This window comes from Xiphophorus maculatus, chromosome 10 (assembly GCF_002775205.1).
Source record: "Xiphophorus maculatus strain JP 163 A chromosome 10, X_maculatus-5.0-male, whole genome shotgun sequence".
Taxonomy (NCBI): Eukaryota; Metazoa; Chordata; class Actinopteri; order Cyprinodontiformes; family Poeciliidae; genus Xiphophorus; species Xiphophorus maculatus.
In genome coordinates this window covers 23,208,109-23,220,888 of record NC_036452.1, presented here as the reverse complement: position 1 = coordinate 23,220,888, position 12,780 = coordinate 23,208,109, and the positions used below count along the sequence as shown (strand labels likewise).

Below are 12,780 nucleotides of genomic sequence, written 5' to 3'. Positions count from 1 at the left end.
ATGCTGTTAAAATCGGGCACTGACAGACGAAGAAGTTTATCATGGGTACAAAATAAATCTCAAACTAATTTAGGGATTAAGTAATGTATTTCAGCCTGGTGTGATCATTACAAACCTGAATGTTTTTTCAGAACAAGAATCTATGAAAGGAAGAGCTTCTGTAATTTCAAAGTTTCAAAAAATTGTTGCTGAGAAAGCCCACTTATTGTATCCCACAGCAAGCTTCCGGGAGAACTTTGAATATTTTATCACTGTACTTAGTGGAAATGGTAGTTCACATTTAAAATCGGTTTGCTTCCTGGCAAAGAACCAGCTTTTACATCCAGTTCATCCATTTTTAATAAGGCTGAGGTTTGGGTCATATTAATAACCTCCACTGTCGATTCCACATGTCTTTATAGGCTTTTATTTCACGGTGAAGTTAAAGAATTTTCATCCTTTATCATACCACCCAGATTCTGACCCGATTAGAGAAAGTCCAGGACAAATTTATAATTGTAGAGTTTAAAATGCATCACTAGCCACGTTTTCTTTACAAATGCTCTCAAAACTTTGTTAATATTCCACTAATATTATCCCCCCCAACACACACACACACACAATTTTGCCGTTTACATTAAATATGAAACACAATTCAAATCAGACGTGATTATCCTCCGACAACTTCCTGTCGTCTTCTTCGTGGTTTGCGCTAGTAGTAACGTCTGCTTGTGCATCATGTGACGCGATAAAAAGTGTTTCCATTGCAGTTTGGCGAAATAAACCAATTCAATGCGGCCAAAAGAAAACCCAACCTCATCCTGTCGCCAAAACTTTCTAATCAAACAACAAGAAGGTTTTTGAAACCGCCGTGTTTCCATCAAGCTAACTTATGTTCGAAATGTCAAATTGCACAATTACCAAGTGGCCAATAAAAGCGCAGCTAGTGAGAAAGTCAAAAAATAATACAACTTTCATTTACACAACTGAACCTCACTGCGACACAGAGGGTTTCACTTTCAACAGGTAACCCGGTTCTATTCATGTTCTCCTTTTGCTGCTCAGATAACCTGGAAATTACATGTTTCTGCTCTCAACATTTATGGTGTGGACCCGTCAGCATTCAGAACCAAACCTTCCTTCAGAGGAAGAATCATCTCATCTGCCCACTTCCTCCAGTTCCAAGAGACTACAGATCAACCAACCACACATAAATTAGACAGGATTTATTCCTTTCTCTCTCTTCACAATATACAACTCAGGAAGAGAGTTTGATCACAGAGTCCCACAAAACTCAGCTGACTTTTAAAACCTAACAACCAAAACAATTCAAACTAAAAGACCGTAAGTGAGCCATGCTAAAAACCATGAAAGTGGAGTTCATAAAAATGTATTTAATCTAGATTGCTTTACAAAAACTTTTTACTTTTTACAGTTTTTTTTTACTTAAACTTTAGTTTATACGAAACCCCAACAGAAAGTATGACATACTGTAACTGTGGAGAGGGAGGAAAAATAAGCATTGGCTTTTTATGTCTTATTTTGACCAAATCCTCTGTGGCATTCAGATTCAGCTTCCTTTACTCTGATACCCCTAAATGAAATCAGTGGCTGAGGAAAACCTGCTGAAGGCTGCAGAGGAGATGAGACTTTGGTGGAGGTTCACCTTCCAATAGACCGACCAGACATTCACCCAGAGACGGAACGATCAAAGCATATTCAGGTGTTGGAATGGCCTAGTCAAAGACCAGACTTAAATCAATTTGCCAATTAATTTAATAGATTTTTTTTTTGCTAAAATCTGACTTTTTAGCAAAAAAAAGAAGAAAAGTTTCCATCTCTAGGTGTAAAAAGCTGGTAGAAAAATATAAAGGCACACCACACTTTTCAGTCTTTTCTCAATAATAATAATAATAGTAAAAACAGGAATCAGCTTCTCATTTTTCTTCCAGATTATGCTTCACTTTGCATCGATATGACACCTAAAATCCAATAAAATATATTGACTCTGTGGTTCTAAAAGTCAAAGCAGTTCAAAGGGTAGGAATACTTTGTGATCCCAACTTTACAGCCAGGGCCCGAATCCTCTGCAACACGAGAAGATAATTAGGCAGCTTCATCATCATCCTCATCCTCAGGTTGGAGAAGGCAGCGAGGGGTCGAAGGTCGGCTGAGTGGGTGTCAGAGCATGAGCAGAGGGCCGTCTCTGAGCTGCTGGTAAACACGCAGGAGGAGGGTCTGCATCTGCCCAGAGGACACGCCCACACTGCTGGCCTCCCAGACCTGACCTCGCTCCACCTGACGGCGCAGGAGGGAGAGAGAGAGAGAGGAGCCACGCCATTGGTCGCTTTCTGGACATCTTAGGTTTAAGAGTCATACACGTCTCTGTTGTTCTACACCGGATTGAGAATAAAGCCTGATGTTACCTCAGCTTGCTGTAGCGCGAGCCTCAGATCTGCAATGGGAACTGTTCTGGAGGAACCAGCCTTCTGCAGCAGAGTCTGTGAGAGAACAGAGCCGTTTGTTCCAAACAAGGTCAACATCTGACAATGCAGGACAGCAAATAGGTTCAATCGGAGGTTCCTAAACCTGTCCATGCCATGGCCCCCCAAACACATGAACCTTTAGCTGTTGACCCCCTCTGCAATCCACAGACAGTGCTACGAAATATGTAAAGAAACTCTGAAGTTTACTTGATTTTTTTTTTTTGTGGAGATTTTGATATGCTCTAGAAATATAATGATGAAAGTAAATCTTCTCTCATAATTTTTTGTACTTTATTTAGGAAAAAAAATAGTAATTTGTTTTGTTTTTCAATTGTTTCTGTCTATGTTAATATGTCACCTAAAAAAAAGTATTTTATTCATTGTTTCATAATTACTACGTTCATGTAGCATACATGCTGCCTCAGACCCTCTGATTTTAGTTGGCAATGAGTTCTGTGGTTGAAAATGTTGTCATCAGGTATTACATGATGACTTTATTAATCTGATGTTGCATATCTTATCCACCAATCCCCTCTTGTGGTAAGAAAATGTGTAATATTTGACACTAATCACATTAAATTGGATTTAATCTTCATAGCTCTTGTGGGTTTTCTCGTCAGAAACTTTTTCATTTCTAGCCTGAGGAGCAGCTTGATGAATTTGACTGGCAGCCAATCAGAAAGATGATCATTTCAAATTAATTTATTCTGAATTTCCTCTCTGTGGGACAATAAATTTCTATATTCAATAGCTCCATCTTCAATAAATTATTTTAACTTATATTTTATAGCAATGATTGATAAACAGATTACATTTATATATATAAAAATATATCTGTGGAAAGACTTAAATATCGCTGTTCACATACAACCTCATGTGGAACACAAAGTAGTTCCACAATCTAATACCTCAGTGAGGGGAATAAAAATGAACTCCACACTTTTTAGATTTTTATCTGTAAAAGAATATTAAAAACATTTTCCCTGGAGGATAAGTTTCACCTTTTTGATAACTCACACTGGGGAGCAAGTTTAACTGTGAATTAAGATTAGCCACCGTCAGAGCAAAGGCTGATGGGAATTCAAAGACACAAAAAAAAAACAATCACACAGAATTACGGATATTGGAGCCGATCGATTGGTTAATCTCTGAATCCTCCATGAGAAAAAGTGAGAACAGGCGATTCTTCCACAAATAAAGTTTATGAAAAACAAGATTTCAGTCTATCTCAACACATTTGGGCAAGACTGTTTGTTGACTTCGGTTGAGTGAAACACGAGCTGAAACGCTTTCATCTGCTTCCTGTCGTCTCCTACCAGGTTAAAGGGAGGAGACAACAGCTAAGCTTAAGGTCATCTTTAACAAGTTCTAGAAAATTCTGACTGGCAGATTTTGAGTAACACTTTGAGAATAACCTATAAGCTCCTCTGAAGTTGCTGGTACGTTTAAGAGCGTAGGGTGTGTACCTGAATCCGATGCAGCACGGCGTGGTGCAGGCCGCACACGGCCGCAACTGACGAGCTCTTCACCTGAACCTCCATGGTGACCAGGGGTTCCGTCTTCTCCTCTATGTTTACCTGCAGACCAGAAGACGGAGGCTCAGGTTAAACCAGGAAACGCCTGTCGGAGTAACCGGGTCTCTCCGGTAGAGGGTTCACCTCTTCAGCAGTCAGTTTGACTGCGGCGTTATTTGGCGCACTGCCACAGATCACTGAACTGCCCCCGTCAGTCTTGATTCCTTTGCGCTCCGCCTTCACTCCACCACAGCCTTCAGACAACAGCCACTCAAGCAAAGAGACATGGGGGCCTCCAGGGGTCAACCCCAGCGCGTCCCTCAGTAACTCTGACGACACGCGGACTCTAGCAGAATACTCCTCCGGTCTGGACGCCTGGCCTCCTCCTCTGCACCGGAGCTGCCGTGAGCTTATAAAACCCTGGATGAGGTCTGCCGGGTTGCTGCTGGACCGGGGTGGAGCCGGCAGGTCGCCGAGCCGCAGGGCATGCAGCCAGTCCACCGTCAGGGTGTTTAATGGCAAACTGAAACAGGCCCTCTGCGAGTCCAGAGGGGCCGCCGCCTCCTCCTGTCCCAGGAACTTCCAGAGGGAGAACAGGAGAGAGCAGGTCACGGTAACGGGGAAGGAGGCGTCGCCCTCCGCCGCGACCGGCAGAGACACCTCCACCGACTCCCCCGGGCCGAGACCGCCGAACGGGAAGGAGTAGTTCACAGACGAGGCGTTCCCTCCTGCTTCTAGAGGACAGGACAGAGGACGGACAGTGACGCTCAGCGTCCAGCCTCGCTCCAGGACGAAAGGACTCAAGTTCTCCAGGACGCATGTCATGTTCAGGGAGTCTCTCTGAAGCAGGCTGCTCCACCGTACCAAACCACGACACCTGACTGGCTTCGAGTCAAACTCTGAACGGTTCGACAGCAGGAAGCTGATGTTCATCACCTGATTCAGCTCCTTCAGGATCTGATTCTTGGATCTGATGATGGTTTTCAGCGCTGATGCTCTGAAGGAAAACAGATTGAAAGCACTTTAGGTTCGGGAAAGTTGGGACACAAAGTAAAAGACCCTGAAGATACAATTTAAATATCATTAGAGAGATATTTAGTTAACAAACTTGGAAAGGGTTTCATTTTCACTCAGTAGCTACGTTTCCATTACAAATGTGAGCAAATCTTTGTCTATATTTCGCTAAAAAACACAATTTCACAATTAAATAAGAAATGAAATTAAAATCACACGTGAATCAGATTGTTCACGCGAGAAGACAATAAAAATTATGGCAGTGATGGGTGCAAACAGTTACATGAGATATATTCATAATTCAGGCATGATGCTAGCGCTCATTATCTATCAGCCAATCAGAGGAGATGTCGGCGTCTTGTTCAGCTGTTGGAGTGACAAGCCCCCTCCTACTTGGGAGCGGCTACGTATGCGACGGAATTATAGTCTGCCATTTTACATTAGAGCTGTGAATTCAACATGTTGGAATTACACACAACTTTTTATGAACTGTGATGTCGTGAGAGGAATAAGCCAGCTGCACATAGTCCAAAAACAAAACAACAAAACCCCTACAAACAAACCATGATCCTCTTACTACTTCCTGTCGTCTTCTTTGTTGTTTTCATCAGTAGTACGTGATCAACATGTAGCTTTGGATCAAATGGCTCCTGTGATGCGAAATAAACGTTTCCACTGCAGTCTTAAGAAATACATCTTCTTTGCTACGGTTGAAAAACCACCTCATTATAGCACAAAAACTTTTTATCAAACAAGCGTGAGTTTTTTCCAAACGTGTTTCCATTAAGCACATTTTTTTTCCTAATTTCAATTTGCGCAGTTTTACGGTAAATGGAAACGCAGCTGGTTGAACTCATCTCTGGTTTTGCTCATGAATCTAAAACAAACGGACGTCCTTCGGTTGGTGTACCTTTCACAAACGTCCCCAATGGCAGACAGGATGTCCCCGACACTGCGTCCAACCTGGGAGGAGGGACGCTTGGACAAACCGTCCTCCTGTGTCCTAACAGGGAGACGGATGGACTGCAGCCGCCCTCTGACCGACAGGCTGAGCAGCTGAACTTCACCTGGGGGCAGAGGTCACACACTTTACCAACCCACAACCTTCAGGACGTCACACAGAACGGTTCAAAGCTTAAATATGATTAAAGACTCTAAAGAACTTAAGATAAAGGCTTCCGGACCAGACAGTCACCAACAGAAGGTAGTGAATGATTGAAAAGAGGAAGGGTATAATTCTCCAAGTTATTATAAATTAAAATCTACCAGTTTTGCAGGTTTAGAAAGTGAAATTCTTTCTAATTCTTCAATGCAAAGAATAAACTAAAGCTCAGCCAAGGTTAGATGGAGAACATATGAGCTATAGATGTAACTTTACCTGAAATTCACAAGACGAGACTAAATGAGACAAGGTACTAAGTTCACAATCACATGTCAAGGTTTTAACATCACTTTTAAAATGTTCAAATTTAGATCAAATGCTGCAAAAAGGCCTTTTCCTGATCTAGTTTTTATCAACTACACGCAGTCTGCAGTACATTTACCATTGCCTAGTTGCTGTTGATAGTTGAGGCATATTATACTGCAACTTCATCAGGCAAAGCCAACATGATGGCAACTGGTTATAGCTGATGAGATAGGACAGCAACTAAGGATTATTTTGACAATTTATTAGTTAATCAGATAAAAAAGTTGACTTATTGTGAAGATTTAAACTTATTTTATGCGACATTAAAAATACAAAGAAACAACTAATTCGATACCTTTTTTAAAATAAGAAAATTAACATTTTATTTCTTAAAATCCAATAACAGCATTCATTTAGTGAACGTTTCATAAATTGTAGTGAAGGATTTGCAGCTACAAAATACTTCTAAGATCAACAAGTGAAAAGTTCAGACCTTTCTGCTGGACTGAACATCAGTACAGTGTAGGGCTGATCTGCTGATTATTATTTTTATTAATAAGTGGATAGCAAAAGGTGCTTAATGGGAGATTTTTTTTTACAGAATTTGAACTAGGTAAAGCTAAAACAGAACATACAAAGAAGTTTTTTAATTTTAAATACAGAATATATATACTTTTTGACCAGTTTGGGCCGGCCCAAGCCTTTTAGGGGCCCTAAGGGGGCCCCCTTTGCAACATGTCAACACCAGATTCTTAATCATTCCTAACCAACATACCTACTATCATTAGCATCATTTCCAATTAGCTTACATCGTACTGATGTTATTTTGGCTGTTGACTTTAAACTTACAAGAGTAGCAAACTAAAAAGGACTTGGGACATTTTAGGAGGGTGAGGATGTGCTTTGGGCCTGCTCTGTGTGAAACACATTAAATCCTGCATGGAAATGTGACAAAACATTCAGGGGGTGTGAATATTTTTGCATGCGAGGCGTCATCCATTCACCTGCAGAGCTGCATGTAGGCTGATGCAAAGCCGTGACTCCGCTCACGTTTAAACTGACGGGTGTGAGGAGGGCAGCGGGGTTGGACCGGGACCCCTCGTCCTCCTCGCCCTCCTGTCTTCCTGCTGTCCCAGAAGAACTGTTCCACAGATCCACCGTTAGCAGGTCTGAGCCGGTGCTGTAGTAAACACGGCTCTGATCCATACAGGCGCACTCGACTGGACCTGGGACGCAGCCCAGGGTAAACCTGGCGCCGCCGTCTCCCTCTGACCCGGCCCCACCAGCCCCGATCAGAACGGCTCTGCCTTGTTTGCCCAGAGCTATCAAACACCCCGCGCAACCTGCATTGGCTTCCATGACAGCAGATGCTCCGATAAACACGACCGGCTGCTCGAGGCTGTGGAGGATCCGGAGCCTGGATCCCGGGATGCGCAGAGGGAGGAAGGACAAGCGTCCGTCTGGCAGGCCGCAGAGCACAACCGGCGATTTGGAGAGCGCCGCTTCCGCCCCAAACAGAAGCCTGAAGAGGAGAGGCTGGAGAGGGAAGTGGGAAAGAGACGGACGAAGACGGGAGGAGGCGGGCGACACGTCGCCGGGATACACACACACCAGCACACATCTGGATTCTGTGTCGCCTTGAACGGAAGGCGAGACCAGCGGCAGAGAGAAGGAGGCGAGCAGGTCGCAGGGGTCGGACTGAGACGCCTGCTGGGTTTGATACAGAGTCAGTGACCAGGACGAGTCGGTCCGGCAAAGGGTCAGGAGCACAGAACCAACGACCAGGAGGGACGACACTCTGTCTGCGACGGCAACGAGACACTCGGTAGAGATCTTCAACTCAGTGGGACCAGAACCTGTATCATGGGAGGAACTTTGACCCCCAAACAGATAAAAGGTCAAATCAGATTTACAGACATTAGAGGCGCACCGACAGCAGTTTTCTAGCCGATAACCCATCCTCAAAATGCCAGAGGATTCCCCAAGTGTATTATAAGCCTGGCGGGCTATCAGGCTTTACCTCCTACTGGTGGACTCCCTAGCAACCCTACCACAGGCCTTAGCAGATTTTTTGGGGGAAGTCCTGATTGACCCGATATCCAATTTTGGCCAATTCCAATTTTTTTTCTGAAAATTAGACTTCTGTGTGAACAGTTTACAACTAATTATGACACCTGTCTGACATCAATGACATAAAAGCTGGATAAAATGACCATTATGGTTCAGACTGCAGACGCTTTGAAAACTATCAGATACATATCCAAAATAGTTTCTCATGTGGTTCAAATTTGATTTTTTTGTGGGTGAAAAGAACGGAATTAGGTCGTTCAGATTGGTACAGGTCAAAGATCGGCAAAAAAAAAAAAAAGCAGATGTGGGTTGCGTTTGCCTGCTGAGTGAACATAGTTTATGCTACTGAGTGACAGGAAGTGATTTGTACCTGGGTACCAGCAGCTGGACTTTGACACAGTAAACTCCACTCCAGCATGCCACAAACAGGAGCTGCTCATCATGGCTGACAGCCAGATCCCTCACAGCAGCAGGCATCTGAAGAACCGCCTGCAACACAACAACCAAACAGGGAGTAACAGGAAGGAGTTGTGTTTTCATCAGCTGTAATGAAAACACAACATTACAATATTAAGTCAGACCAATAAAAACACACTTTTAATACATTATGGGAAAAGCTGACAAGGCAGCGGTCCAGCAGACAGGCACATCCCCCACAGAAGGCTAGCTAAAGAAGCAGGCTGGTCACTGTGCTGTGTTGATGAAAAGTTGACATACTTTTCAGTGGTTGACATTTCTGTTTTTAAAATTTATTTTTATTGGTCTTCTGTAATATTAGAATTTTCTAAGAAACTTAATCGTGGATCTTCATTAGCATCAAAATGATCAAATTCTAATTTCAACAGTTTGTGTGACATGATCCTATATAGTATACGAAGGAGATAGGAACTGAATTACAGAAACATAAACTTTCCAGCTTGCATCTGTGAATTAATGACTTCAAACATAAACCTGCTTACCCTGAGTGTTTTCTCCGGCGCAGTGAAGACATAAACCTCCTCACCACCAATACAGATGAAAACATCCGTCCCAGTTCCACACTTGACCAGCGGTGTTCCAGATTTTCCTAAAAGGCCGAACTCAGCCCAAGGCTCAGCAGCACACCGTCCTTCCATCATGACTACAACGTTTCATCAGGGCGACACGTTTCCTACATACCTCGTTTATCAGCAGGGTTAGTGGTCAAGAGCTGCAAGTTAACTTTGTGACCAGCTGTTGACAAGAGGAAGACGTCAGAAGTCCCGCGCCTCATTATTTTAACCAATGACAGTCTTGAACTACATTACCCATGACCATTAGACGGAAATGGTATGAAAAAAAAGATCGAGGATTTTTTTTTTCGCTCTAACCTCTTGTTTTACAGAGGTTAGAGGCTCTAGAGCGAGTAGGTTTAAAGTATTTCCATTTAGCAGAGAAACAATAAATACAATTAAAAACAAACAATATTGACATTTAGAAAAATGACCTCACTTACGTTCCCTGTTCCCTGTTCTCTGTATGACACTAGGTGGCGTCCGGTCAACGTGTCGAGCTGTTTAACCACCTACGAAGAAGAAGGCAGGCAAGGCCCAATCAAAACAGCCGAAGTGAACATCCGCCGAAATTTGAAAACGCCCTCTAGCTTAGCAGTTGTTAGCAGGTAGAAGTTTGAGCTAAGCTTGTGAAACACACAATGGACCCGTTGGACCACAAGGATATCAAGTTATATTTTTTTGAGAACAGACTTAAAACTTTTCAAGGGTGGCCGTTTGACGAAGACTGCGCGTGCACTCCTGAGAACGTGAGTATGAAACAGTGAAGTACCGCAAACTCCCATAGTGACCCAAAATAACTTTATATGAAGTCAAAACCTGTTGTTTGTTCTGTGGGTCGTTCTACCTGGAGGTTACATACTATTGTTGTTTTAGGTGGCTGTTTTTCTAAGATTTTAAGTAACAACAGCTCACTAAATAGTATATTTTACAGTCAGCTGTAGAGACATTTTAAAGCAGCACTTCAAATAGACGTTGGAATATCGGCATGCGCTGTCTTTTGTCATAGATACAATAAAAATGTTGTGTTTTTTTGTTAATACTAAGTAAAACATTTTAAGTTTCCAATTCATTAAAAGTAAACAGGAATTTCCTAAGGGAAGTCCTAAAGGGAGGAGCTAATTTTTTCACTAACCCCAATCCAATATGGCTTCTTTAGAAAAAGTATTCACTTCTACCAGTTTGTATATCACTAAATCTTCCCCATAACTACACAGATACAACTTTTGTTTGCTATCACAGTTCTTTAGACAGAATCCCATTCTAATCTTTACCTCTTAGTATTATTGGTTTCCACTAACTCTTTGCTACAGAGTAATGGGTCCCAAATGAAGGAGCACAGATTCCTAAAAACAAATCTTTTTCAGTGATAGCTTTGGAACTGTTGAGGTACTAGCTGCACTAGCAAATACACGCAGAAATGTGAATTTTTTTGTTTTGTAAAAGTATATATATTTTTAAGCCAGAAAAGCCTCTGATATCCAGGTAAAAGTGTTTGTTTATATCACTAAGTGGGAAAGATAAAATCTTTCTCATTTTAGAAATGTTGAGCCTGGATGTGTGTGGAATATTGAAATGAAAAGCTTTGTGGACATGTGTTGTCTCAGTGCTCTCTGTGTGCTCATGTGTTGGTGTAGATGGCCAGAGCTGGTTTCATTCACACGCCGTCAGAGAACAGCCCAGACACGGCCATGTGTTTCTTCTGCCTCAAGGAGCTGGAAGGCTGGGAGCCAGAGGACGACCCAGAGTAAGAACTGCACTTAACTGGGCCACACGTGTGTGGTTACCATGCCTACAAATATACTGTAATTCTTTTCCTAGTATGTTAGTATACAATATGTACATTCTTCCTTTGTTTGGCTGTACATTAACAAACCGTTAGCAAATGGAACTAGATAGAGCCAAATACACCTTTACAAACAATCTGAACAAATAAATCAGCTTGGTTATTTTTCTTTTTTACCCTACTACAAAAACAATGTCTGTTTGACTGTTGTTTTATTCTGCCTTAGAATTTTGAAACATGTGGTATTTGGTTTTAGTTTTTTTCCAAGTTAGGATTACTATTACAAAGCTCTGAAAAACAGCCACTGTCCTACGTTGCTCTGAGAGACTCAACATGGTTGGTTAACAGTCAACTTCTCTTTTACCAACTTAGTCATTTTTTTAGACAAAAAAAAAAATCGGAATAGGCAGATCAGGCTTTTAAAATATTGTTGATGGACCAGAAATCGGTGCAGCCCATCTTAATTTTAAAGGTAACGGTAATTTTATTTATATAGCATATTTTCAGCAACAAAGCAATACAAAGTGCTTTACGGAAATGGGACTTAAATTGGACTTCTGTTCAGTTTGGATTGCTTTGCCTTTTCCTTTTCTTTTTGCCATCCAGAAGAAGACTTTTTGTATTTAATAGCATACAGATTGTATGAATTTGTAAATATTTGTCATGATTATTAAGGTTGCTTTGTTTTATCAGGAAGGAACACAGATCCCATTCGTCATCCTGCCACTTTATCGCCCTGAAGAAAAAAGTAGAGGAGCTGACCGTGGAAGAATTCTTCAAACTCCAGAAGGAGAGGCTCAAATTCATAGCTGTACGTTCTTCTACACGGCATGCCGCGATTCTCGATTCCAGACTGCTGTTCTTGGTCCGATTCAGAACTTTGTTTCCTTTCATTCACAGAGCAAAACTGGAAACGAGGCCATTGCCAAGTTTGAGGAAGCAGCCAGGCTGAGGCGAGCGGAAATCATTAAGACGGCCATGGGAGAGGAGTGATCCAGGATGAAGAGATGAAAATCACTCTGATGATTTTCTGTTTTTAGTTTCTGTGTTGTTGTGTTCATGTTTCTTGCTCTTGGTGTTGTTTGTACCATGTGCTGGTTCGTGGCACTATGTGGCTTTACATTAAACTTTGATTATTTACATGGTTTCAATAATACTTTTCATGTCTTTTCTTGGTTGCCATGAAATGGTTTCAGTACCATGTAATAAATGATATAGTATATAAATCCTGAATAGAGCTCAGTGCAGTGCTTTGCTGTTTTCACATTTTGTTACAATATAGCCAGATTGTAAATTGTATTCAAAATGTGATTTCTTGGTTTTCTAGAATTTTCAGGAAAAAGATTAATGTAATGCAATTTAGAAAAAGGGTGTAATATGAAAAAATGTAGAGAAACACAAAGCGGTGCGAATACTTTATGGACTGCAACATAAAAATTTATTTTCCAGCCACTTAATACTTTTATTTTTTATATTTGTTCCTGAGCTTTAT

At 41.7% G+C, this 12,780-nt stretch overlaps 2 protein-coding genes across 2 annotated transcripts; one reads left to right on the top strand and one right to left on the bottom strand.

Annotated features, from left to right (window-relative positions):
• Window positions 1–65: 65 nt before the first annotated feature.
• faap100 (Fanconi anemia core complex associated protein 100) lies at window positions 66–9,709 on the bottom strand. Its single transcript, XM_005813545.2, has 8 exons — window positions 9,431–9,709; window positions 8,842–8,960; window positions 7,406–8,274; window positions 5,904–6,060; window positions 4,124–4,976; window positions 3,932–4,042; window positions 2,406–2,480; window positions 66–2,277 (listed from the first exon to the last, which is right to left on the bottom strand). The coding sequence occupies exons 1-8, from the start codon at window positions 9,587–9,589 to the stop codon at window positions 2,161–2,163; spliced, it is 2,460 nt and encodes an 819-aa protein (XP_005813602.1). The 5' UTR covers window positions 9,590–9,709; the 3' UTR covers window positions 66–2,160.
• Window positions 9,710–10,011: 302 nt separating this feature from the next.
• On the top strand, window positions 10,012–12,442 carry LOC102218059 (baculoviral IAP repeat-containing protein 5.2-like). The gene is made up of 4 exons (XM_005813539.2): window positions 10,012–10,251; window positions 11,140–11,249; window positions 11,982–12,099; window positions 12,189–12,442. The coding sequence occupies exons 1-4, from the start codon at window positions 10,144–10,146 to the stop codon at window positions 12,279–12,281; spliced, it is 429 nt and encodes a 142-aa protein (XP_005813596.1). The 5' UTR covers window positions 10,012–10,143; the 3' UTR covers window positions 12,282–12,442.
• The last annotated feature ends 338 nt before the right edge of the window (window positions 12,443–12,780 follow it).

Excerpts from the sequence above, each read along its gene's own strand:
- LOC102218059 (XM_005813539.2), top strand. The coding sequence starts at position 10,144 with ATGGACCCGTTGGACCACAAGGATATCAAGTTATATTTTTTTGAGAAC. Across the intron at positions 10,252-11,139 it reads GCGCGTGCACTCCTGAGAAC|ATGGCCAGAGCTGGTTTCAT; the intron begins GTGAGTATGAAA and ends GTGTTGGTGTAG. Across the intron at positions 11,250-11,981 it reads GAGCCAGAGGACGACCCAGA|GAAGGAACACAGATCCCATT; the intron begins GTAAGAACTGCA and ends TTGTTTTATCAG.
- faap100 (XM_005813545.2), bottom strand. The coding sequence starts at position 9,589 with ATGATGGAAGGACGGTGTGCTGCTGAGCCTTGGGCTGAGTTCGGCCTT. Across the intron at positions 4,977-5,903 it reads ATTGGGGACGTTTGTGAAAG|AGCATCAGCGCTGAAAACCA; the intron begins GTACACCAACCG and ends GTTTTCCTTCAG. Across the intron at positions 4,043-4,123 it reads TCAAACTGACTGCTGAAGAG|GTAAACATAGAGGAGAAGAC; the intron begins GTGAACCCTCTA and ends TCTGGTCTGCAG.